The 24,704-nt window shown below is 49.1% G+C and overlaps 1 protein-coding gene and 1 long non-coding RNA gene across 13 annotated transcripts; one reads left to right on the top strand and one right to left on the bottom strand.

Annotated features, from left to right (window-relative positions):
• The first annotated feature begins 1,938 nt into the window (after positions 1 to 1,938).
• LOC125982548 (uncharacterized) lies at positions 1,939 to 10,835 on the top strand. 12 transcript variants are annotated; one of them, XR_011088150.1, is made up of 9 exons: positions 1,939 to 2,302; positions 2,743 to 2,812; positions 2,869 to 2,922; positions 3,018 to 3,115; positions 3,252 to 3,493; positions 3,583 to 9,495; positions 9,613 to 9,752; positions 10,372 to 10,454; positions 10,544 to 10,835. It is a non-coding gene; the product is annotated as an uncharacterized lncRNA (long non-coding RNA). The 12 variants fall into 12 exon arrangements; XR_011088147.1 differs by lacking the exon at positions 2,743 to 2,812 and having other exon boundaries at positions 2,869 to 3,115; positions 3,252 to 3,305; positions 3,388 to 3,493; XR_011088148.1 differs by having other exon boundaries at positions 3,018 to 3,493.
• Positions 10,832 to 24,604, bottom strand: LOC125982545 (unconventional myosin-VIIa-like). The gene is given in 47 exon segments (XM_068653075.1): positions 10,832 to 11,364; positions 11,555 to 11,674; positions 11,812 to 11,895; positions 11,975 to 12,091; positions 12,176 to 12,361; positions 12,442 to 12,548; positions 12,618 to 12,705; positions 12,772 to 12,885; positions 12,968 to 13,073; positions 13,146 to 13,301; positions 13,360 to 13,513; positions 13,693 to 13,850; positions 13,938 to 14,062; positions 14,126 to 14,319; positions 14,537 to 14,760; positions 14,762 to 14,897; positions 14,970 to 15,087; positions 15,152 to 15,322; positions 15,398 to 15,625; positions 15,684 to 15,857; positions 15,920 to 16,039; positions 16,136 to 16,262; positions 16,323 to 16,450; positions 16,538 to 16,627; positions 16,701 to 16,877; positions 16,956 to 17,165; positions 17,235 to 17,552; positions 18,279 to 18,497; positions 18,602 to 18,686; positions 18,764 to 18,858; positions 19,003 to 19,095; positions 19,168 to 19,326; positions 19,417 to 19,554; positions 20,080 to 20,186; positions 20,370 to 20,505; positions 20,568 to 20,778; positions 20,842 to 20,987; positions 21,142 to 21,261; positions 21,338 to 21,414; positions 21,530 to 21,683; positions 21,748 to 21,861; positions 22,046 to 22,188; positions 22,382 to 22,503; positions 22,676 to 22,860; positions 23,582 to 23,734; positions 23,950 to 24,063; positions 24,188 to 24,604. Coding segments are annotated over 47 exon segments (6,612 nt in total). The 5' UTR covers positions 24,206 to 24,604; the 3' UTR covers positions 10,832 to 11,271.
• Between the last annotated feature and the right edge of the window lie 100 nt (positions 24,605 to 24,704).

Raw genomic sequence — 24,704 nt, 5'->3', positions numbered from 1 at the left:
TCCCACCTCACCTACAAAAAACATGTTAACATTCTCACTAATAAACTCAAACAGAAAATGTATGTCTATAACAACATCAGGCCATATCTCACCCATAATGTCTCAAATACTTATCTACATTCTATCATGCTGTCCAGCATATCATACTGTCTTCCCATTTGGTCTCTCACCACAAAAGAAACTCTGGATCTCATAGCCAGACTATACAATAGAGCAGGGGTGGGCAATTAATTTTTACAAGGGGCCACATAAAAAACCTGAGTTGTGTCAGAGGGCCACACCTAGGATAACTTAAACCTGCTCAATTTTCTTCCATTGTAAAATGCACTAAATTATTTTAAATAGTTGGTACTGGTAATTAGATGAATACAATTATTCTGTTTATATTTATATTAAACTATGTGAAATTGTGGTGTATAGGTCAAATAAAAAAAACAATCATTAATCAGTACAATTTATTCTTAACTTCTTTATCTTTTCCTCAAATGACAAAGCCGCTGCATCTCTGGGTGTGAAGTTTGATAAAAAGTCCTTGCTGGGCTTGCAGTTTTGCTAGCAATGCATCAGCCTCTGATGCGCCCTGTTTATCAGACAGATGTATTTTTTCTCATGCTTGGTCGTGTGGTGGCGACTCAAATTATATTCTTTAAACACAGCGACCTGTGTACCACAAATCAGGCACACGGCTTTACCTTTCATTTCTGTAAAGAAATACTTGGCAGTCCAAGTCTTGTTGAAAACACGGCGCTCCTTGTCAACTTTTCTTTTCTGAGGGTCAGCACACATTTCTCGGGCAGCATTACTTCGCACTGTTCGCCTTCACGCACAGCTCACATACACGTACGCTACACGGAAGTGCGACGCCTTTCAAAATAAAAGCAAAACAGTTGTATTGCACGCACGACACAATTTTTTTTTTTTTTAATTAAGTAGTAATCAATTCTAATTTACGATTGGCCTCATGCAGGCCGGACAGGGACGCTCAAAGGGCCGGATGTGGCCCGCGGGCCATAATTTGCCCAGGTCTGCAATAGAGCATACAAAATACATGGCAGACTATCAATCTGGACCCATCACTGCACGTCACTTGCACGCTCCAATGCACTAACCTTCCAGAATTACACAATTCTCATGGCAATAAAACTCTTCTATCAACTGCTACTGATCTTCATCATCTCAACAATAATCAACGTCTACCTGCGTGAACTTGGCCCCCCCAACCTCGCAAAATTTAAGGAAAATAGTCCGATTCGTTTGTGCTTCGTTTGTGCCGGTTTGTGCAGCAAAAATCATCGTTTGTGCTGCTATGGTTTTTTAGTTATGAACGATTATTTTATAGGTCATCCAGAGTTCACCCAGCCCCCCCTTTCCCCCCAAATGGACCCAAAATGGTACCGTTCGTTTGTGCTTCGTTTGTGCTGGTTTGTGCAGCAAAAAGTTTCGTTTGTGCTGCTTCCGTTTCGGAGATATTAGACATTTATTTTTTAGCGATGACGTCATCGAGCCCCCCCTTTTCCTCCAAATGGACCCAAATTGGTACCGTTCGTTTGTGCTTCGTTTGTGCTCGTTTGTGCAGCAAAAAAATTCGTTTGTGCTGCTTTCGTTTCGGAGATATTACACATTTATTTTTTAGCGATGACGTCATCGAGCCCCCCCTTTTTCTCCAAATGGACCCAAATTGGTACCGTTCGTTTGTGCTTCGTTTGTGCTCGTTTGTGCAGCAAAAATCATCGTTTGTGCTGCTATGGTTTTTTAGTTATGAACGATTATTTTATAGGTCATCCAGAGTTCACCCAGCCCCCCCTTTCCCCCTAAATGGACCCAAAATGGTACCGTGCGATTGTGCTTCGTTTGTGCTGGTTTGTGCAGCAAAAATTTTCGTTTGTGCTGCTTTCGTTTCGGAGATTTTACACATTCATTTTTTAGCGATAACGTCATCGAGCCCCCCCTTTTTCTCCAAATGGACCCAAATTGGTACCGTTCGTTTGTGCTTCGTTTGTGCTGGTTTGTGCAGCAAAAACTTTCGTTTGTGCTGCCTCCGTTTCGTAGATATTACACATTTATTTAATAGCGATGACATCACGTAGCTCCGCCCCCGTATTTACTTCCAAATGGACCCAAAATAAAATAGTGCCGTTCGTTTGGGCTTCGTTTGTGCTGGTTTGTGCTGCAAAAAGTTTCGTTTGTGCTGCTTCCGTTTCGGATATATTAGGCATTTAATTTCTAGCGATGACGTAACCGTATTTCGTCGCGAATTTCAAGCTCCTGGACTGGAATGCTCCTGATGTAGGACGAATACAAGGTAAATATGTTCTTCGTTTTTTTTTCTTCTTTTTATCTTGCAGAAAACTTTCACTGCGGGAAACGGCTTTTGGTACGAGGATATTTCTGTTCTTATTTTTTTTATTGTGCTTATCGATTAATTCCCTTGTTATCATTACGCCTATATGATCATTATTTTCAATTAAATCTGACGTGTAAAAGGTTCACTGCAACCTAAATACCTGGTGAGTCTATGTTTGTTCCAAAACATTGATTAATGCAACAATTAATACATGTATGTGAAGTTGATGACAGCCAGAAAAAGAAACTTGAAAACGTGAAAAAATAACTTTCTTTGTCAAAGGGAACATCATCAACATTTTTTACAACAATTCAAACAATGTATCACTGCAATGTGTAGAACACAGCATGCGGGAAGATTTTAGTGTTTACTGATGCTGCTTTTACTCCACTTCCCAGGTCATTATAGATCTCCCAGGCATATGCAGTCCTCCTGCAGTATGCCACATAATGGCCAAGAGAATCCTGGGTCAGTCCTGGTTCAAAGCCCATGACAGCTCTTAAAGTAAATGTCTTCTCTTTTAGCTCCAGACTGGAGGGAAATTCAAGCAAGGCAACTTCCTTGCAACTGCTACCAAGGTCAATCCACACAAACTCTCCCAGATTGTAGCTGTGAGTGACATTACCTGAACACAGAGCCTTGCCTGTACTGTCGTCCTGTGTTTCGAATGAAGACGGACACTGGGAAGGGTTTTCTATTGGCCTGAGGCAGAGAGAGTCAGGAAGACTGAGTCCCTCTTCAGCAGCAGTCTGAAGAGAAGCCATGCCACAGGTCTGCAGGACAGCAATGTTTACACAAACAACTGAAACTTGCCTCGTTACTTGTTGGCTTAAACTGCAGTACTGTGAGGAGCATTGTTTTATCAAATGAACACTTGGGATATTCCTCATTGCGCTCTCAATTACAGTGGAGATGTGGCATTGTGCATCAATTTGGAGAGCACCAGAGGTCAGGAGGACAGGTTTGAATATTTGCCCCAGCAGTTCTGCCCTCTGTGAGTATACCTGTTGGTTCACACCCTGTGTTGTGATGGTTTTCACCAGGTGGAGGAATTGGTTCCCATGTTCATAGTTCAGAACAGTCTTTTCAAATGAAAAACTTTCACAGAAAGAACAGCATAAGCATTGCAAGACAGAATCAAATGCACAGGTATTGAGCACAAACACTTTTGATGTGCGAAGTTAACAGGCTGTTGATGATTCCCGTTTTTCAACAATGGTACCTTGACTTTTTTCCAGCCCACTCGTGTATCAATATGCAGCCATTCAGGACAAGGAGAAAGATATGACGTGATCTTTCTTTTCTTCGGTGGGACCGCTAAACCTCTCCAGTTTTCAACTGCACTGTCAGTAGATGCATCTGGCTCCGCTTCAGGATGAGATTTTTTTTCCCTTTTGTTTACTACTTCAGTTTGAGAAGTACTGCAGACGTTGTCAGGCTCTTTGACAGTCGTGGCATCACACTCATCCTTTTCACTTTTTTGTTTTGCAAAGCAAATCCGCATGTTTCCTTCAATGAAGGAAAGATGACGAGCAACAAACCGGTCCACACGAATGGGTAGGCTTTCATGCTTGAAAAGGCCTTTTTTTATGTTTTTGAACTCTGCTTCAACAGCTGCGGAACTTGCAGTGATGCTGGTGCTTTTGAAGAGAGGGACCATTATTGCTGTCCAGAGTGGCAAGTAACTTCCAAGTCTTGTTATTTGGGGTATAATCTCAGGGAGGAAGTGGATGTTGTCTCTATCCCCATCAGCCATGGCAAGTGACCTGCTCTCCTCACATATTTCTGTCACCCACTGTCGGACATTAGTCTGGATGTGTTGGTTTAATGCATCACCTGGTTCTTGTCCCTCATCTTCCTCATCTGAAATGGGGACAAATTCCTCCGCGATTTGCGCTCTCAAGTATTTCTTGCACTTTTCTGATGGGATAGGGGCTCCAGAACTGTCATTACCCTCTGTCTCACTCAGTGCCACAATGGTGATAGCACGGAGAAGTTCTTTTGCATGTTGCAAACATTGTGACTTAAGAAGCTGTGCTATTGATCTGACAAAGAAATCCTTAACACGAGGTCTTTTGTTTTTCAGGCAGTCCCATCGGCAGATCATCTTAATACAGTGTGCTACATCTACCCTGACAAAACATGGGGGTAGCTGTCCAGGCTGATTCCCATGTGAAATGTTAAAGCACTCATTGATGTAGCTCTTCAAATCAGGATGAGGGGTAAAAGCTTTGACTAGAGCTCCAAGAATCGCCAGCGAAAAGTCACTTACTGCTTCTTTAGGAGCAGATGCACCTGCATGGATCCATTCCTTCAGCCACTGTGTGATAGCATTAATATCATGCTTCTCTGACAACATCTGCACGACTGGGACACTGGAGCTGGTATGCCCTGTCATAACACCCTGATACAGGAAGATATGGCCAGACATGCCATTCGGCCTCATCAGTTTTTTAACTATTGAGCCCGTTGCATGAACACATAATATTGGGTGGGATTTCTTTAAGCTCTTGTACATATGCATTTGTGTTTGACTCCAATAGTGACAGAAAAACTTGTCAAGTCCAATGTCTTTGATGCTGTCACTGTGAGGTGCACTGTATTTCAACATCTGCAATGATAAAATTGGATTTTTGTCACCTAATGGCAAATCATTTTTCTCTTGCTTTGCCTTGCGCAGGGTGGCTAAATTTGGCTGGTGGCTTGGCTCAGGGTCTCCGAAGGTCATCAGTTTATTTGCCTGTGATGCTCGCCATACATGTGGTTCCAACCTGCTCTCACAAATTCCTTGGCTACCTGGACACGCAACTGTCCAGATAGAAACCGTTTTGAGCTACCAGTGTGCAGAGAGTCATCACTGTTCTTAATGAAACAGTTCAATATTATTGGACTGTTCATTTCTGGCTCTTCGCCACAGTTAATGTTGAGAAGGCCATGACACTCCTTGCAGTATCCTCTGATTTCGATATAATTATTTGAGACCAATGGATAGACCTTGGCTCTTTTAAAAACAAATGTGCAAGGAATTTGGACTGTTTTCCAGATTTGTTCATTTATCATGTGGGTCCAGATGCCAGGCTTCAAAATTCTATATTCTCTTTTTTGGGTTCGACGGTTCTTATCTTTGTATTCAGCCTTTTCCGGAATGAATTCCATCCACTTGTCAAAAGGAATATGAAGCTGAAATGACCGTTCAGGGCCTCATTCCGAGCTTGCTTCACTGCTAGTTTCAGGATCAGTTTCATCATGACTGAATCCCAGAGCTGACCAGATATTGTGTCTGTTTGTTTTAACAAAGGTGTACAGAGCCTTTGCAGACATCTTCCTTTCCAACTGGTCACTCAGATCTCTCCACACAGTAGCACTTGGAGTGGCTACCTTACCATTTTCAAGTATGGCCTCTTTTGAGGAGCAGAGAACTGCAACAATTAAATCATTGTCCACTGATGGTTGTTTGGGCATCTAGTTGAAGGACAAATATAATCAGTTGTGTATTTGTCGCTCGAAAAAGTTGCGCGTCTTTGTTTTTCGCCACCCTGTTGCGATATGTCTTACCGGACTGCAGAGGTCACTTTGCATGGTAATTAGTTGGATAATACATGTGTAAGAATTGAAGAGTTATGATGTCAAGTGAAAATTTGTTAGAATAAAATACATGACACGGGGTTAATGAAGATGTATGATTATAATCATGCAAACAAATTTGTTTTGCGGCACAATCAATTGGTACCATTTTGGGTTCATTTGGAGGTTACGTCATCGCTAGAAATTAAATGCCTAATATATCCGAAACGGAAGCAGCACAAACGAAACTTTTTGCAGCACAAACCAGCACAAACGAAGCCCAAACGAACGGCACTATTTTATTTTGGGTCCATTTGGAAGTAAATACGGGGGCGGAGCTACGTGATGTCATCGCTATTAAATAAATGTGTAATATCTACGAAACGGAGGCAGCACAAACGAAAGTTTTTGCTGCACAAACCAGCACAAACGAAGCACAAATGAACGGTACCAATTTGGGTCCATTTGGTGAAAAAGGGGGGGCTCGATGACGTCATCGCTAAAAAATAAATGTGTAATATCTCCGAAACGAAAGCAGCACAAACGAAAATTTTTGCTGCACAAACCAGCACAAACGAAGCACAAACGCACGGTACCATTTTGGGTCCATTTGGGGGGAAAGGGGGGGCTGGGTGAACTCTGGATGACCTATAAAATAATCGTTCATAACTAAAAAACCATAGCAGCACAAACGATGATTTTTGCTGCACAAACGAGCACAAACGAAGCACAAACGAACGGTACCAATTTGGGTCCATTTGGAGAAAAAGGGGGGGCTCGATGACGTCATCGCTAAAAAAATAAATGTGTAATATCTCCGAAACGAAAGCAGCACAAACAAAAATTTTTGCTGCACAAACGAGCACAAACGAAGCACAAACGAACGGTACCAATTTGGGTCCATTTGGAGGAAAAGGGGGGGCTCGATGACGTCATCGCTAAAAAATAAATGTCTAATATCTCCGAAACGGAAGCAGCACAAACGAAACTTTTTGCTGCACAAACCAGCACAAACGAAGCACAAACGAACGGTACCATTTTGGGTCCATTTGGGGGGAAAGGGGGGGCTGGGTGAACTCTGGATGACCTATAAAATAATCGTTTATAACTAAAAAACCATAGCAGCACAAACGATGATTTTTGCTGCACAAACCGGCACAAACGAAGCACAAACGAATCGGACTATTTTCCTTAAATTTTGCGAGGTTGGGGGGGCCAAGTTCACGCAGGTTCAACGTCTACCTGCCGCTGCTGCCTCAGCTGCCAGCAAGGCTGGGATCCTCCGCCGTCGCCGCTACATCCACCGTGGCTCTGGACTATCTTTTGACAGACATTTCCCTTATGGCTCACCCATCCCTTCTTTCTGGACTACCTCGCGCCCCCCCCCATTACCCCCACCTCCCGTACAGTCAACCTCAACAATCTCCGCTCCCCCACCCCCGCTCCTTCATCCATTTCCCTCGCGCTGCTGAACTGTCGCTCCCTCTCCAACAAATCACCAGTTATTTTTTAACTACTTTTGGACAATAACTTGGATCTGCTCCTCCTCTGTGAAACATGGCAACAGCCCCTGGACTTTTTGACCTTGGTAGCAGTTGCAAGGAAGTTGCCTTGCTTGAATTTCCCTCCAGTCTGGAGCTAAAAGAGAAGACATTTACTTTAAGAGCTGTCATTGGCTTTGAACCAGGACTGACCCAGGATTCTCTTGGCCATTATGTGGCATACTGCAGGAGGACTGCATATGCCTGGGAGATCTATAATGACCTGGAAAGTGGAGTGAAAGCAGCATCAGTAAACACTAAAATCTTCCCGCATGCTGTGTTCTACACATTGCAGTGATACATTGTTTGAATTGTTGTAAAAAAATGTTGATGATGTTCCCTTTGACAAAGAAAGTTATTTTTTCACGTTTTCAAGTTTCTTTTTCTGGCTGTCATCAATTTCACATACATGTATTAATTGTTGCATTAATTAATGTTTTGGAACAAACATAGACTCACCAGGTATTTAGGTTGCAGTGAACCTTTTACACGTCAGATTTAATTGAAAATAATGATCATATAGGCGTAATGATAACAAGGGAATTAATCAATAAGCACAATAAAAAGAAAAGTACAGAAATATCCTCGTACCAAAAGCCATTTCCCGCAGTGAAAGTTTTCTGCAAGATAAAAAGAAGAAAAAAAGACAAAGAACATATTTACCTTGTATTCGTCCTACATCAGGAGCATTCCAGTCCAGGAACTTGAAATTCGCGACGAAATACGGTGACGTCATCTCTATAAATTAAATGTGTGATATCTGCAAAACCGTAGCAGCACAAACGATGATTTTTGCTGCACAAACGAGCACAAACGAAGCACAAACGAAAGGTACCAATTTGGGTCCATTTGGAGAAAAAGGGGGGGCTCGATGACGTCATCGCTAAAAAATAAATGTGTAATATCTCCGAAACGAAAGCAGCACAAACGAAAATTTTTGCTGCACAAACCAGCACAAACGAAGCACAAACGGACGGTACCATTTTGGGTCCATTTGGGGGGAAAGGGGGGGCTGGGTGAACTCTGGATGACCTATAAAATAATCGTTCATAACTAAAAAACCATAGCAGCACAAACGATGATTTTTGCTGCACAAACGAGCACAAACGAAGCACAAACGAACGGTACCAATTTGGGTCCATTTGGAGAAAAAGGGGGGGGGGGCTAGATGACGTCATCGCTAAAAAATAAATGTGTAATATCTCCGAAACGAAAGCAGCACAAACGAAAATTTTTGCTGCACAAACGAGCACAAACGAAGCACAAACGAACGGTACCAATTTGGGTCCATTTGGAGGAAAAGGGGGGGCTCGATGACGTCATCGCTAAAAAATAAATGTGTAATATCTCCGAAACGAAAGCAGCACAAACGAAAATTTTTGCTGCACAAACGAGCACAAACGAAGCACAAACGGACGGTACCATTTTGGGTCCATTTGGGGGGAAAGGGGGGGCTGGGTGAACTCTGGATGACCTATAAAATAATCGTTCATAACTAAAAAACCATAGCAGCACAAACGATGATTTTTGCTGCACAAACCGGCACAAACGAAGTACAAACGAATCGGACTATTTTCCTTAAATTTTGCGAGGTTGGGGGGGCCAAGTTCACGCAGGTGTAATGCTGTCCTCTACAAGCAGTCCCTCCTCCGCGCTTGCCCCTCTTCTGCCTCCTCGCACACCGTTTCCGACGGCTCCCAACCGGGGGAGGAATAGCGGGCGAGGTCGGCGACGTTACAGGACGTAGCATTCCGAGCGCCTTTAATGTCGCCGCTTTAAAGTCCAGAACGCCACAAAACCCACTTCTGCCGATGTCGAGCAGAACCTGCCTGCTGTACTTGTAGCACGATATAGCACGACGAGACGAACACATAAGACTGTCGGACGAACACTCATTAGACGAACAAATCACCGTACTGACGGGACAGAGAGTGGCCGCTGCGTGTGCACGCCATCTTGAAATAGCAACATTTGTTGGTATGTTCTGCTCTTTGTATTGGTGTAGTAAGAGAAGGTAACCACAACAGAAATACAAGTCAAATCAAGGCAAGGAAAGATTTGCGCAGTGGCACCAATGGACTGAGTCTATTCTACCTTCTCCTTTCACTTTGGCTCTTTTTGTGTACGCACATGTGCACACGTGCACGTGTGTTTCCATTCCAGGTGCTGTGGTTGACTGCCGAGTAGCGCCAGTTTGTCCAGGAACAGGAAGGGCATTTTCAGCAGACGTCAGGTTCAGTGGACTCCATAGAGAACCTCCAGAGGCAGAACATCAGCAGGCTCAACCTGTACTACAGCTCTATGTTGGTCCAGCTCATTAGATGTGTGCGTGTGTGTGTGTGTGTGTGTGTGTGTGTGTGTGTGTGTGTGTGTGTGTGTGTGTGTGTGTGTGTGTGTGTGTGTGTGTGTGTGTGCGCGTGTGTGTGCGCGTGTGTGTGTGCGTGTGTGTGCGCGTGTGTGAGAGTGTGTGTGTGTGTGTGCGTGTGTGTGCGTGTGTGCGTGTGCGTGTGAGAGAGTTGTCACTTGGGATTTACGTATCTGCAATAAATAATCTGTGATGGTTTTTTTTGTGTGTGTGTGCCCAAACATCACCACCAACCTGTACGTGGTCAGCGAGGCATGGCTCTACGCCGTAGCCTGGTGCACAGGAGCCCACTCAGTCTGTCTTTTCTTTTTCGTTCTTTCTTTCTTTCTTTCTTTCTTTCTTTCTTTCTTTCTTTCTTTCTTTCTTTCTTTCTTTCTTTCTTTCTTTCTTTCTTTCTTTCTTTCTTTCTTTCTAAGCCGGGGAGAAAAGATGCTCTATTGGCAGTAACGTATTTGCCAAGGGCCAAACGAAATCAAACGGCATTTACATATAACCAAATTGAGGTGAAGACAACGGCTAAACAATCAATTTAACTCACTGTCCTCTGGCTTTGTTAGCGCCCCGATGAGTATGAGGCCATGTGGCTGGTCACTGATGTGCTGTCACTGCTTCTGGTCGTGACCATCTTCACCTTGCACAGGTACAACAAAACTTTTTACTTTTATTTAGGTACAAAATATTTTAAGAACTGCACCTAGCTGCATGCTTTGTGTTGCCTTTGCCTGAAAGGGGGAGAGCAACGAGACCGCTGGACCTGAATGGCCTCTCGGGACTCAAAGATATGGTAGAAGAAGACAAGTACATTCAGCTCAAATCAGGTCACTGGGCTTTTCCACCACACGTCTCTCTCCAGAATGAAACCAGACACTGGCTTCGTTTGTTACAGACCAAACTGCCGTTTGGTCCGTGTCCAGCGCCGCAACTCCGCCAGCAGGGCAAAAGCACGACTTTGGCCAGTGACTACTTAAGGCGGCAAACTCATAAGCCCTTATTTACTCAAATAAAAACATGTTGTACTATGTTCAAGGTCATTTATTGCCAACCACATGAGGACAACATGTTGTTGAATGGGTTAAAGCACATGCAAGTAGAAGTAAAAGGGATTGTGTGTCACAAGGGAGGCGAAGCCTCTGTCGTGTGTTGTTGGCTTACTTGTTCACACACTGAAATATAAGAAGCTACTTAGAGTGGCTTGGCTAGCTATCTTGGTGAAAACACATAGACATGAGCTCGCCATCAAGCTTACTGAAACGGCTGCTAAAACCACAAAAAATGGATCCGCTGATGAAATGAGTCCGAAAAAGGTTCGTCGATAACATTGTAACATGAAGTCGTTGGGTGAAACTAACAAAAGAAGTACAAGAAAGGCTAACCGCAAGGCAACTGGTGAGCGTTAAGGGCCAAGATGGCATCGGCGCTCTGTCACAAAAGCCAAGATGGCGCCGCCGGTCAGTCGTTCACTTGCTGCTACCTCGAGAGCTTCGCTGTTTGGTCATGGTGGTTAGCATCTGACTGATGTATGATGTCAGCAGGTCATCCATTTTGTAGCCCTGCACAAAGGTGCCCAAATGTGACATGAGCTGGCACCCAATTAAAAACAGTCGTCGTGTGTTTTGGAGTCTGCTCTGGAGCTATCGACACGCACGCTTTGGCTTGGCAAGAGTCAATTGGCTGGTGGCGCCAATTGATGCATTTCACAAGCTAACGCCATTAGCTCATGTTAATCTGCGGAGCACTCACCAGCGAGGTTTCGCACAGCAGTTTACTGCCTCGCACCAGGTTGCCAATGGTGATGTGGAAATAAGTGTTGCCGCTGCTCCAGTTGGAGATCTTGGTGAATGGGTGTGTAGTCAAGATGTCCTGCGGGAAGCAGCGCAGGTCAACAAAGCAAACGGGCCAGCCGCTGCTATTGCTGGGCTGCCATTCTAAAAGCAAATCTCGGCAAAGTTCAAACGATAAAAACGGAAATAGGTTTGCGAGCCTTACTCAAAACGAACCTTTGACTTTGGGTCAATCAGACTGACCCCGTGCTTGTTGATAGCGATCAGGAGGCTTTCCGGGTAATTTGGATCCGTGGTTTGCTGCGCGGAAGCAACTCTTTCAAAGTGGCCACTGGGCTCAAGCATGGCGGTGGCGGCGTTGGGGTGACGGCGGTTGTACCTTGACCTCAAAGAAGGCGGAACCAAAAGTGGCCCACTTGTAGATGATTTTGAGGAAGCACACTTTGGCTTCTTCTCTCGTCTTTCCAGACTGCTTGTTGAAGTGTGACGCGATGGACTGATGGGCGAACAAAGACAGTCGGATTAACGGGAAGCTCCGTGCGGGGAGCAAAGTCAGCGCCGGCTCCCCCGTCCGTCTCACTCGCTTCCAGTCATCGGCGGAGAGATGACGGCTTTGGTCCTGAGGAACAAGGTCTTTGAGGATCTTGGCCATGTTCTGGAAGTGAGACTCGTCGTCGTCAAACTTGACCCTGTAGATGAGCGCCGCCAGCTGGTGCACTTCCTCCTGAGAACACTTGTGGTAGCCTCGCAGGTACTTTGGCAGCTCCTACTCACAAAAGCAAGAAGAGCAAGCACGGTTCAAGGGAATTTCTCAAGCTTAGGGAAGATGTCAAGAAGGCTAATGACTTGGTAGTAGTGGAAAATGGAGTCAGCCATGGAGTCTTTGCCAGGTATGGTGTTGGACCACAGCTTTTTCATGAAGAACACCTGGTAGGTCAGCAAAGGCAGCACGCCTGCACACAAATGCTGTCAACTCCAACTTGAGGAAAGCAGAAACTTTGCAAAGTGTCTTTTGTTTTCACCCTCTTTCACATGTCTGGCTTTCTTGATCCAGTCGGTCAAGTGGCGCACAAAGTCAAAGAAGAAGTCGCCGTCCGGCACACTGATGACCTGTCGTGGAAAAGCCAAGGAAAGCAAGCGCACAGCAGTAGCAACGTCAGTGCTTTCTGCTCGTACCTTATCCGTGATCTTGACAAAAAGGCTGAAACCCTCCGATGACTTGAGCATCAGGCGTCCCGAAATATTGTAGCAAAAGTCTTTGGCCTTGGTGCTCGACTCCACTTCGAAGACCTGCCAATGGAGCCCAAATGAACACGGCCGGCGCAAAAAGAAACTTTTTTGCCATCAAAGCGTTCCAGAATGGAGCACTTGCCTCGTCCGAGTCATCTGGGAAAAAAACTTTGTGGAAGATCTGGGTGGTTTTGTGCTGGATGGCTTCCACCTCCACCAAGTGAGGAGGATATTTCCTTGAGCCGTTCCTAGCGCAGAGGACGAGGTGCGTGAGGAGAGCGGATGGCAACGAGGAGGCGCGGCGGCCTTTGCGCACGCACCGGAGGGCTTTCTGCAAGCGCTGCATGCAGTCTGGAGCCAGAGGGTGGTGCTTCTTGGCCTGGAGGAACTTCTGGATGTGAGGCAGCAGGATGTTGCTGGGAGGAAACAAGCCCGTGCAGAGCCACAGCAGCTCCCATGCCTTCTCCTCGCTGTACCTGAGACGACACGACGTTGCACAAGGAGCGCAAGCAGCCCCAAGTCGGTCCAACTCACTTGACGTGATTGTCGCTGAGCTGTTTGACAATTTGACAGAAGATCTCATCTTTGAGTGGCTCGGCCTTCAGCGCCCCCTCAAAGATCTTATCGGTGAGTTCGTTGAGCGAGCGCGCTCGTTTGGAAGGGTAGTCACCCATGTACTTCATCATGGGTAAGGCCGCTGTCAAGGTTGCAAACACTAAAGGTGGCGGCAACAACAAGCTGACAGGGTGGATTATGGACAATCTTCTGCTTTTTTGCTGCCTGACGACCAAGTCAGACAGCATTGAGAAACTCACTAGCACAGAAGAGGCTGTGGCTCTTGGCTAGCGCTGCACCGTTGAAGGATATCCATGAAGGCCTGGCACGCCTCCTGGGAAAGCTCCTCGTGGGCCAAGACCTTCTTGAGGAGAGGCTGCTTGAGAGGCTCCCGGCTGCAGCTCCACAGACGTTCCTTCCCTCGAGTCTTGGAGATCATTACCCGGCTCAGAGTACTCTTTGGAGGGGGTCTGGAGACATGGCCGCGTGCAGACGGCTGTGTTATGGCACGCAGCCACGTCTCGGCTAGCACGCTATGTACGGGGAGCATCGGCAACCTAAAGTGATCGTAGGAGAACTCCTCCAGCGTGTAGTCTTTGCTTTTATTCTCACTGGTGGCGAGGCCCATATGGGACAACGTAACCGATTCCCGGCGCTGATCCGGAGACATGGTCACCAGCGCCTTTGGAGAGAGTCAAGAGAGTCATGGGTAGGGGCCCGACCCAACCTGCCTTGCCTCGCTCACCACAATGTCATATGGAGGTCTGGTGACAGTGGGCAGAATGTAGACGCGGTCAGCCGGAAAATCTCCTCGCTGTTTGGTCCTGTCGTTGACGCCGTGGGCCCAGCCAGAGTTCATCACGCGCTCACCACCGTCGTGTTGGTCCAGGATGATGAGATCCCCCTTGGAGAAACTCATGAATGTGGACTCTATGCCTGCTGGGAGGGCAAAGACAGGAGAACTAGCATTTCTTTGGTTCTCTCTCTCTGTCCCTCTCACTCACTCACTCACTCACTCACTCACTCACTCACTCACTCACTCACTCACTCACTCACTCACTCACTCACTCACTCACTCACTCACTCACTCACTCACTCACTCACTCACTCACTCACTCACTCACTCACTCACTCACTCACTCACTCACTCACTCACCCGGGTTGGGACAGTTCACTAGTCCCACCGCAAACTTGGAGCGCTTCCTCAGACCTTCGAGGAAGGCCACGACGAGGTCTCTGATGTCTTCTGCATTATTGGACGTGAAGGTGTACTCGTCTCCTTTGATGGTGGCCAATGTGAAACTTTGGCCTTGGAGTTTCCCTCCTCTGCAAAGGTTTTGTGCAAGCTTTGAAGCAGGACACTTGGGGAGAGCGCTTCCTTGCACGATACCTGCTACTGGAGACAGCGATGATTTCCGGGAAAGACAGCTCCAGCAAGACCTGCTCCTGCTCGTCGACAAAGTAAACGCCGGTCCAGTTTACCGCCACGATCACATCATTCTTGGGCAGACTGGGCCCTGCCGAGAAGCAAACGACTCCACGTGAAATCCTCTTGAGCCCCGACCCGCGAGTGCTTGGACGTGACCCACCTGAGAATTTGAAGGCCTCGTAGAAGCGTGAGAACAGCAAAGGCCACTTGAGTCGAGCAAAAGATACCACGTCCTCCTTGACCTTCTGCGTACCCGACCTTCTCTTGTCGTGCAGGCCCTGGACGGACACCGGCAGTTAACAGCGAAGACCAGGAAAGATCCGCTTGGCCTGGCAGCGCTACCTTCTTGTGGGCGCTGACAACGAGCTGAGCCCACTTCTCGGCCGTTTTGGCCGAGGTGATCTCTCTGTCTGGGATGTAGGAGGGGATGAGGCTGAGGAGGCGATCATACAGGATGTCCACGCCGTAATCCACGTAATACTGCTGAGAGGCGAGCTCGGCCAGGTCTTCCTCCTTGGAGGCAAAGACAACGGGGATCAGCACGGGATGGCAGCCGGGGCCGGACACGAGCGAGCAACGGTCGCTCACCCTCTCGCAGCGATACTCTCCGAACTTCACCCCTCGCACGATCTGCTGATAAATGAGATTCGTGGCCACGTCGTCGTCGGTGGGGTCGTGCCATGGCGTGAAGATCTCCTTTCTGAAGAACAGCCTCCAGGGGGCGTTGCGCTCCTGGGCGCCCTGCTCCTTGGCGTACTGCTCGCACTGGGAGACGGCGTCCATGACGTGGTCGCTGCCGCTGCCCAGCGATGACACCTGAGCACAGATGGCTGCTTTTTCTGCTCGGGCTCCTTGTCAGTGGCCGTCAACATACCTTGTCGAAGAGAGCGATGTACAGCGAGAACCCGAAGCGGTCAGTGAGGTTGATCTTGTCAGCCAGAGCGCCGCACAGCTCGCCGGCCGTGGTGGCCGAGTCGGCCAGCAGAGTCTTGGTGGTTCCGTCCATAAACGTTACGGGCAGCATGATGGGCTTCTTTGATTTGGTGGCCTGCCAAAAGGTGACAAACGGTGAGCTGTGGGGGAAACTTTGATTTGGGCCTCTTGGCTCACCTGTAACTCCAACCAGGACGGCGGCTGCGTCCGCGTGCGGTTGACAAACGTCCTGCGCAGTCGCTCCTCGCAATACGGAGCATAGCCGGGCGGGCCGTTGACCAGGAAGGTCCGCAAATACTGACAAGGAGAAAGCGACGGCTCGGCTCAGGAACTGCTGACAACAACCAGACGTACTGGACCGGAATCAGACGTTTTGGGCTTCTCGTGACTCACCTTGACAAACTTCTCTGAGGGTGCAAAGCAGCCCACACAGAGAGAGAGGAGGATCCAGCCGCGGGCGTGGCTGCTTTTGGACGGATTCTGAGTCAGCTGCTTGCAGATCTGACAATAGATCTCATCTCTGGAGGGGAGCGCATCCAGAATGAGCTTCAGCCTGGCTACGTGGAAGGGGAGCGCTCACCTGAGGGCGGGCCTGAGGATGCCGTTGCCAATGATAAAGTGAAGTTTGTCCAGGTTGGAAGTGGGACGCTCCTCTAGCATGCTGTTCCCCTGAAGGCCGTGGTCCCCCTCGGTCAAGCGCCTGGTCACCTGCCGTATTTCACAAGCCGGCCATTTCTTTAGGGAGATCATATTGGCACACTTTAGGGATGAAGGAATCCTGCACAGTGTGCCCACCTCTTCTGTGATCTTGGACTTTCTCTTCAGGGTGAGAGACACAAGTTTGTGTCGGACACGGTTCCTCTTCTGAGTATCTATGGAGCTGTTCTGCAGACACAATCAAAAATTCTGTGAAAATGTTGCTGGCAGCAGTTCCGACTTGTATGCGTGGCTCGTTCACCTCTGCGTCAAACTGCAGCTCCTGCAGCTCCTTCTTGTACGTCCTCTTCCCAAGGGTTTCGTAGATCTTGGTCATGACGGGGATCTTCTCACTGCCGTCATTGAGGACCAGCTGGCATTTGGGCTCAGGCAGATCGCCCATGAATCGCAGAACGGTGATCCACACTGCTAAGGCGGCCTAGCGGACGCAGCAAGTTGTGTTGGCGCGGGTGCGGCTGTGGCGCAGATGCGGACGTGGCTCGGCACGCGGCTTCACCAGTTGGTCTCCTTCGTCCTCGTGAAAGAGCAGCGGCTGCTTCAGCGGCCGTCTGATGTACGTGTGGGTGGAGACGCCTTGGAAATACGTCGCCGCGAACTTTGAGAACTTGTACTCTGAGAGATCCTCGTCATCCTCATCCGGCAGTGGAAGCGCTTGGTTCACCATATCGGCCGCGGCCTCGTCGCCCCGGGGCACGTTCACCAGGTCCTGAGCAAAGACGGCACAGGCGCAGCGATAACTCGCAGCTTTCTTTGAGGTGTTTTGCTCCCCTCGTACCTCAAAGCCGGCGGGGGCTTGCCCGTCCTGGTGGGGAAGCGGTCCAGGGTTGCCCAGGAACCCGAAGACGCGGTCCACCATGTCCGAGTGGTCCACGGGCTGCTCGCGCTCCCGCTCCATCTGCTCCAGCAGCTCCTTCTTCCTGCGTGCCTCCTCCCGCTCTTGGCGCTCACGCTCCTCGCACTGGCGGGTCAGCTGGAGCAGGCGCTGGCGGTGATTGCGCTCCGCCTCGGCCTTGGCGCGCCTTGCCGTCATCTGGTCGCGGAGCCGCTCCTCCTCGGCCAGACGCTGCCGCTCGGCCTCCAAGCGATGATGCAGCTGTGCGGCGAGGGTTGAAACTATTCTCAACACGAGGAACTCACACCCGGCGACTCGCTGGTCGTCGCCTCGGAACCGGATCGCCAACGCGTCTCTCTTAGGACGAGCAACGTGAAAGCTACTCGGACAGACGCGAAAAGAAACTGACATTTGAACCACAAAAGTACATGCCATTTATTAGCTTCGTTAGACATTTATAAGTTTTGACGCCACAAAAAGGATACAAAGGGAAAATAAACTCGGCACACACAAAATGTTGCCGCGCAGTAAAACCATAAGGTACCAAGTAAGAGTCTGAGATGATGCAAGCACGTTAGCGCAACAATCACACGGGAGAAAGGCGTTGGGAGGGGCGCGGACTCAACTCATCCATAAAATTAAATGTTGCCGAGATGAAAAGACAATGAAAGGCACATCACAGCAACAAAAAACAAAAAACATTTTGGTTGTTTTGAATGAAAAGCCCCAAATTCTACTTCTGTTACGACAATCAAGGCAACCTTTTGTTTTCCAGATAAAAAAGCTTGCAAACAAGCCTGGCAATCCCTCGTCTCGTCCATCAAATGTTTGCAACGGTAATGGTACGCATGAGGTATTTGACGCATATAAGCAGCGCCGGTAAGGCGTCGGGGCGCACTCCCCCTTCCTTCAGCAGTAGTAAGCGGGTCTGGGCGGCACACTCAAGTGCCACAAATAGCAGTAGTAGACAAAAGAAGGCCTTTTTACCTCCGCCCTGAGCCTGCGGCCCAGGCGTCTGGCTATCATGCCCCTGGTATGGGCCTGGATGGTCAACACGGCTTGGAGACGGCGCCAGAAGGTCCGGCGGACCAGGAAGCCTCTACAGCGGGCCTGGATAAGGGTCACGCACCGGCGGGTGGCCCGATAGCTGCTGAAGAACTTCCTTGCCCGGTAGACAGCCTGCAGACGCAGGAAGCCGTGCTGCATCTAAGAGGCACACGGAAGGACACCCATGTTTGTGCTCCAGGGACTGACGTAACAACTGAGTGTGAACGGGTCGAAGTAGGCGGTTGCCGGTTTGTCCGACTTACAATGTTGTAGTGGTTCCTGCAGCGATAACCTCGCCACATCTTCTGGATGACGATCACAGCACTCCTCAGGCGGAGGAAGTTAGTCCTGGAGCAATGCCAGAAACAGCGCAAGGTGGAGCCCAACGGAATAAGAAGAGGAGGCCTTTCCGGAGCATCTCTGACCTCTGCTTGAGTCCGCGCATCGCTTTCTGGATGAGGACAACCTTGTCAGTGATGCCCTTGTCCCGCTCCATTTCCAGCTCCATGTCGTGGTGGTCCTGATGCGAAACGGCGCCATTGAAAAAAAGGCGTGGCAAAGATGTTTCTTTTGTTGTTCAAATGAAAAAGAACGATGACATTCTATGCCCGTTGTCAGCCAACAAGCGGCTTTCAGACTCCCGTTGAGGCGCTCGGCTCGGTACCTTGAGGAAAATCTTGGTTTTTCCAATCTGCCAGTCTCCGTGCCTTCCCAATGTGGCCAGGACGATCTGCCGGCAAGTTCCTCGCAGGTCTTCCTGGATAGAAAAACCTAGACAGTCGGTCGGTCCTGCAAAGGAGCTGCAAGAACAGGGGGAAAGAGAACTCACCTGTACGTGGGCAAGTTTGACGCCGGGCACGAGGACTCGGTAGCGGTCTACAAACTCGGCAAAGGAATATCGGATGGGATAACCGGCCCGTCTGATGCGGATGGTCTCCATCATGCCCGAGTAGCGCAGCTGCCTGATGCACAGCTCTCGGTCGAACAACTGAAAGGCCAGAAAGGCAAATGCGAGTGGAGGCTACAGGCGGCCAACAGCAGCCGGCTTTTGTCTCCGGCCGAGACGGGAGCGCCTCACCATGGCTTTCTTCAGCTCGTTGGGTTTGATGCAGCGGACGAAGAAGGGCTGACATGCGCCCAGTGTGCGCATCAGCATCTCCAGCGAGCGCTTAAACTGGCTGCTAAGTGTGGGCGAGCGCTTCCTGGTCTCGGCACCCTGGACGGGAGCAAAACGGAGCACGCTTGCACTTCTTCTGCTCGTCCTTGCGCTGGATTTTCGCGCGATACAAGACCGCGCGCGGAGCGTCAAAAAACACCACTCGTGACGCAGGAAATAACACGACAGCCGAAGGAAAACGTCACGATAGGCTCTAGCCATGCTCCGTCTGCACAAATCTTTAAGAATTGGCATCTAAAAAAAAATGTGCGACTTCCCGCACGTGCCTGTGTGAAATAAAGAAAAGGGTGCTACTATGCAGGGGACTGCGGCACAGGGGGGGGGCACTCGACAGCCGAGGTTACCTTTGGAGCGGGTGTGCTGGGCTGCTGATAGCCACACAGAAACTGATGGCCAAGAAAGAGCAGATTGATGGAGGAAGCGCGCATTAGTGACAACAGCTAAAGCAAACCTCCATGAGACCTAGACGCCTTTCCCTTCAGACCTTTACGGCAGGCTTCCTACTAGCTTGCAACTTTGGCAAGAGAATGCGAGCGCTGCTGAAAACCGGTCTTTTGCTCTCACCATGGCCACGTCAGGTTGGAAGATCTGCTTGATGAACTTGTTCTTGGACGAGTGGACGAGCTGAATGATGTCCGTGTGGAGGCTGTCGCGGTTTTTCTCCAGGAAGCCTTCAAGACGCACCAGAAGCATTTGCTGGGTCTGAGCTACATAAGCGCGGCTCGCGACAAAGACAATGCTTGAACGAGACTCTCCCACACGTCCGCGCTATGGCCTTCTCCATCCGCTTGGTCGAGCCCACCCGTTTTACAAGAGATGCGCTTATCTCCAAGCAAAAGAGTAACTGAACTGACCTCTGGTCTCGTAATGCACCACGCCGGCAAAGTGTTGGATCCCAAAGCGGCTTTCGTAGCTGTTCTTCGGGGGGATGTAGTTGGAGTTGAGCTTGTGCTGCGAGTTGAGCTTGTACAACATGGTGGCATCGGTTCCCTGGTGGACGACAAAGATGAGATCAGAGGGCAGCGCTTTGTTTTCTGGTGTTTTTCTCAAACCTTGGGAAACTTGCTCTCTTCGTCGATGAGGGAGATGATGTTCATGGGCTTGTTGGCGATCATGTCGAGCGCATCCTGGTTATCTGTGAACTCAATGTGCTTCCAGCTGATGTCCTCCAGGTTGTATTCTTCCTGCTCCAGCTTGAAAACGTGGCGCACAAAGAACTGCTGCAGGTTCTCGTTGGCAAAGTTGATGCAGAGCTGCTCGAAACTGTGGGGAAAAAAGCGACGTGAGCGACCTGGAAAATGCCTGATGCAAAACCCAGCCTCCAACCTGTTGACGATAAAGTTCTCAAAGCCAAAGATGTCCAACAAGCCGATAGAGCGGCGCGTGACGTTGTCATCGTGGCAGCACGGCGGTCTGTAGATGGCACCGTTGATCTTGTCCACAATCCACACAAACAATCTGCCGTAAATGCCCTACAGAAAAAATCAAAAGTGCAATTTGCAGACTTTGGCCAGGTCATGAGTGAGTATTAAGAGTATCAATATTTTGTGTGGGGATCACATGACTCTTTAAACATTTAGCGGATGGTGCTCAAGTGCCACTTTTCTAGTTGTCGCAGGTCCAAACCTTGACAAAGGCGTCGCGCACATCCAGGCCTTGTTCCACACTGAGAGGCGTAACCACACTTTCGCCACGCGTGATGAGGGTTCGAGTGGTCAAACACACCATGACATCCTTGGGCTCCACCTAGGGGGCACGGCAAATCAAGACGGCTTCGTCTTTCTCGCAACTCGGCGTCGCATTTTGCCAGGGACTTACGCACCTCCATAAGGGAAGCGGCCGTGAGCAGGTCAGGGGATCTGACCACCACGCAGGCGTCCAAATTGTCGTAGGTGCGAGCTAGATGCAAACGGCAGAAAATCCAAAATCCAAATGGCATCGTGGCCACCATCTTGCGTCTCTCGTAACCCTAACCCCCGAGGTGCAAGAGCGGTTTATCGGTACGGTTACTTGCCCTCAAATGTCAGGTTGCCCATGTGCAAGATGGCGGCCAGCAGCTTGGAAATCTCCCAGGTCTCTGTCTCAGTGAACATGAGCACTTTCATCGCTGCCAGGATGCCCGAGTAGTCGGTCAGGTCATCGCGGCCGTCGCACTCGGTGCAGTGACCCTGTGAGGTGGCACCTTTTTGTCAGAGCGGACATTTCCACCCGCGGATTGCTCTGCTACCATACCATGGTGAGGTAGCAGTAATCTGCGGCCTGACCCAGGCCCAGTTTGGCTTTCATCTCCGGGAGCATGCCCTTTAACATGCAGTAGAAAATATGATAGTTTCTCTCATCTGAAGCCTAGAGAGGGACCAAAAAGACACCAAGGCACCAGCCCAGTTAGTTCCACCCTAGACCGTAGCAACCTGGGCTGGAAAAAAGTAATTCAATCAAATAAAAAAATTGCAAATAAAACAACTGAAATTTATGACCGAGATGACTCAAATGATTTGTCATGTCAACGACCCCCCCCCCCCCACCCCACCTGTCGACACACACGGGACTTCTCCAGCAGGTACTGTTCTATCTTGGCACCTTCGATGGCCCCTCGTTTATTGAAGTGGATGTCGATGTACTTCCCGAAGCGGCTGGAGTTGTCATTGCGAATGGTCTTGGCGTTACCGAAGGCTGAATGCAAAAACAAAACCCCAAAACAAAACGATGGGCAACCACATTCAAGTCTCCCTCAATTCTGTCCAGAATCAAATTCAGAAGACAGGACACTCAGACAGTGCCTTGTTTTGCAATCCCAAGCCCGACTGGCTGGTGACACAGGACCACCCCCTCAAAAGTGAGAGCACAAACCAATCAGTCTCCTTGCCTTCCAGGATGGGCGTGGCCTCCAAAACCTGCTGCTCGATCCAGGAGTGCTGACCGCTGATGGCCGCCAGAAACTGAAGAATCAACTTGGTGCTCTCAGTCTTGCCAGCTCCGGACTCGCCGCTGCCACCGGGAGAAAAAGATCAGACTTTGGTCCACTTTTGAACTTTGTTTCTATGATTTCATAGGATTTGTGATTAACTCGGTTGGCCCTTTTCCACAAATGGGCATTGTTAAGTTGATGATTTGGAAGCAAATTGGATTTCCATGGCAACCCACGGCTGAAACTTGGCACCTGATGATGCAGCACTGGTCCTTGTTGTTGCGCTGCATGTTGAAATAGCAGTTGTCAGCGATGGCGAAAATGTGTGGTGGCATCTCGCCGATCTTCTTGTTGGTGTACAGGCGGATCTGGTCGGGTGTGTATATGGGCAGCAGTTGGTATGGATTGACGGCCACCAGGATGGAACCCGTGTACGTCTGCCAAACCAAGGGTAACATGGAACAGCTGCTTACAAATGCCATGCCTTGGCAATTCCCAGACAGGACACATACAGCGCGCATCCCCAGAGGCTGAGAAAAACACTTCAATGGGCAGCAAAATATCTTTCCCGGCAATACATGAGACACATTTCAATTAGAAAAATCATAATGCGGGTCGTTGTAGTGTGACGTGAATCGATTCCAGCGGCTGGCCATATCTACGGCCTAAAAATCTTTTAAGTGGCACAAAGTGGTTTGCAAAGCCAACAATTGAATGTGCGTGATTCGGCTGCAGGGAAATCAAACTTTTCTTTGCCATCCGCTTGAGATAATGGCAGCGTAAGCACAAGGAGGAGCAGCTGGTCAAAATGTACGTTAGTGTACGCGCGCCATGCTCCATCACACTTACCCTTCCGCCGCAATTTGTCTACACGGAAGGAAAAAAAACACACACACAACAACCAGGAGAGACATGACACCAATAACTTGGAAACAGGCTGACATCAATAGTGGTATAGTGCAAGCTTGGTGGTAAAGGACTCCGCTGGCTGTGCCAATAATAAGCAGGTAGTATGTGTCGTGATGGCAGTTGCTATTTTTGAGCCAGCGCAAACAGCTTAAGCCAAGTAAGAGCTTAAGAGTCAGGCTGGCGGCCGCAGCCAATGGAGTCGGGTGGCTAAGAGCCAGCAAGATCATAAAGCGCCGCGCCGTTACTGACATAGATGACGTGCTCGTTGTAGCGGATCAGAAGGTTGCGCAGGATGCCGGCTTCGTTGAGGTCTCCTAGTCGGATCATGTCCTCCACACCCTGGATGGAGGTGGGGTGCATGGGCTTGATGTGGCCAGCGTTTTGAGGCGAGATCCGGTGTTCCTGGAAGTGGACCGGCGGGCACAAAGGTGGAGTTACTCGTCAGTCACCAAAAAACAAAAATAAAATGCTCAAAAGTTACAAGACAACTGCTAGGCAGCAAAGCACTGACGGCGGCCGAGTTGATTATGTGGCATTACGAGGCCGCACTAGCTGCAAGCTACGTCACTCAAAAACCGCATACATTTCAAGCGTTTGCTCTGTGTGCCGCAACTCACCCGGCCTTCATCATCCACGACTTGGATCTCACCCGAGTCACACAGTTTGACCACCGCCCCCACAGGAACGTCAAACTCCCGGCCCGTTTTGAGGTCCAACCACACATAGTCACCCTAGAAGCGGGTCCCAAATATTTCAAGGCGCCACTCAAAATATCCATTACGTGTTTTTTGTGGAAATACACAGACGGCATCCTCTACTCCTCACCCCCCTCTCGCCTTTTCTGCGCCGACGTACCTGTTGCAAAATGACCATGGCTGACTGTCGCCGACACTCTGGGTGTCACGCGGGCGGACCCTGCAAAGTGCGCTTAGATTGACATTAATGATTTTCAAGAAAGCAAACCTGACATTTTGAACGTGACTAGGAAGTGGAGGGAAAAATGGGCACGGTTAAATAAGCCGGGTGGGGGCTGCCTCCGTGGGCTTATTGGATTCCTGGAGCTAATCCTGCCACTTTGGCAGCCAGCATAGTTTTCTCGACTGAGCAGTCACTAGGAAGACTGACCGTTCGATCACTTGCACCCTCAATCAAGCCAGTTTGGACTCCAACCACAGGGAATGATAGCGGAAGAGGTGTGACTCACATGGTAGGAAGCGCAAACCACTGTCATTGTCGACCGAGCGTGTTCAAGATTGTCCAACATGAGTGCCTCTGAAGAAAAACAAACACAGAGACACAATCTTTTAAGTTCTCCCGGGAGTGTCTATGCAGTTTAGTGAAGCTGGCCAATGAGAACACAGCCAGGATAAGA

The sequence above is a fragment of the Syngnathus scovelli genome, chromosome 15 (assembly GCF_024217435.2).
Source record: "Syngnathus scovelli strain Florida chromosome 15, RoL_Ssco_1.2, whole genome shotgun sequence".
Lineage (NCBI taxonomy): Eukaryota > Metazoa > Chordata > Actinopteri > Syngnathiformes > Syngnathidae > Syngnathus > Syngnathus scovelli.
Note: the sequence above shows the minus strand (reverse complement) of the source record. Positions and strands in the feature narration are given on the sequence as shown.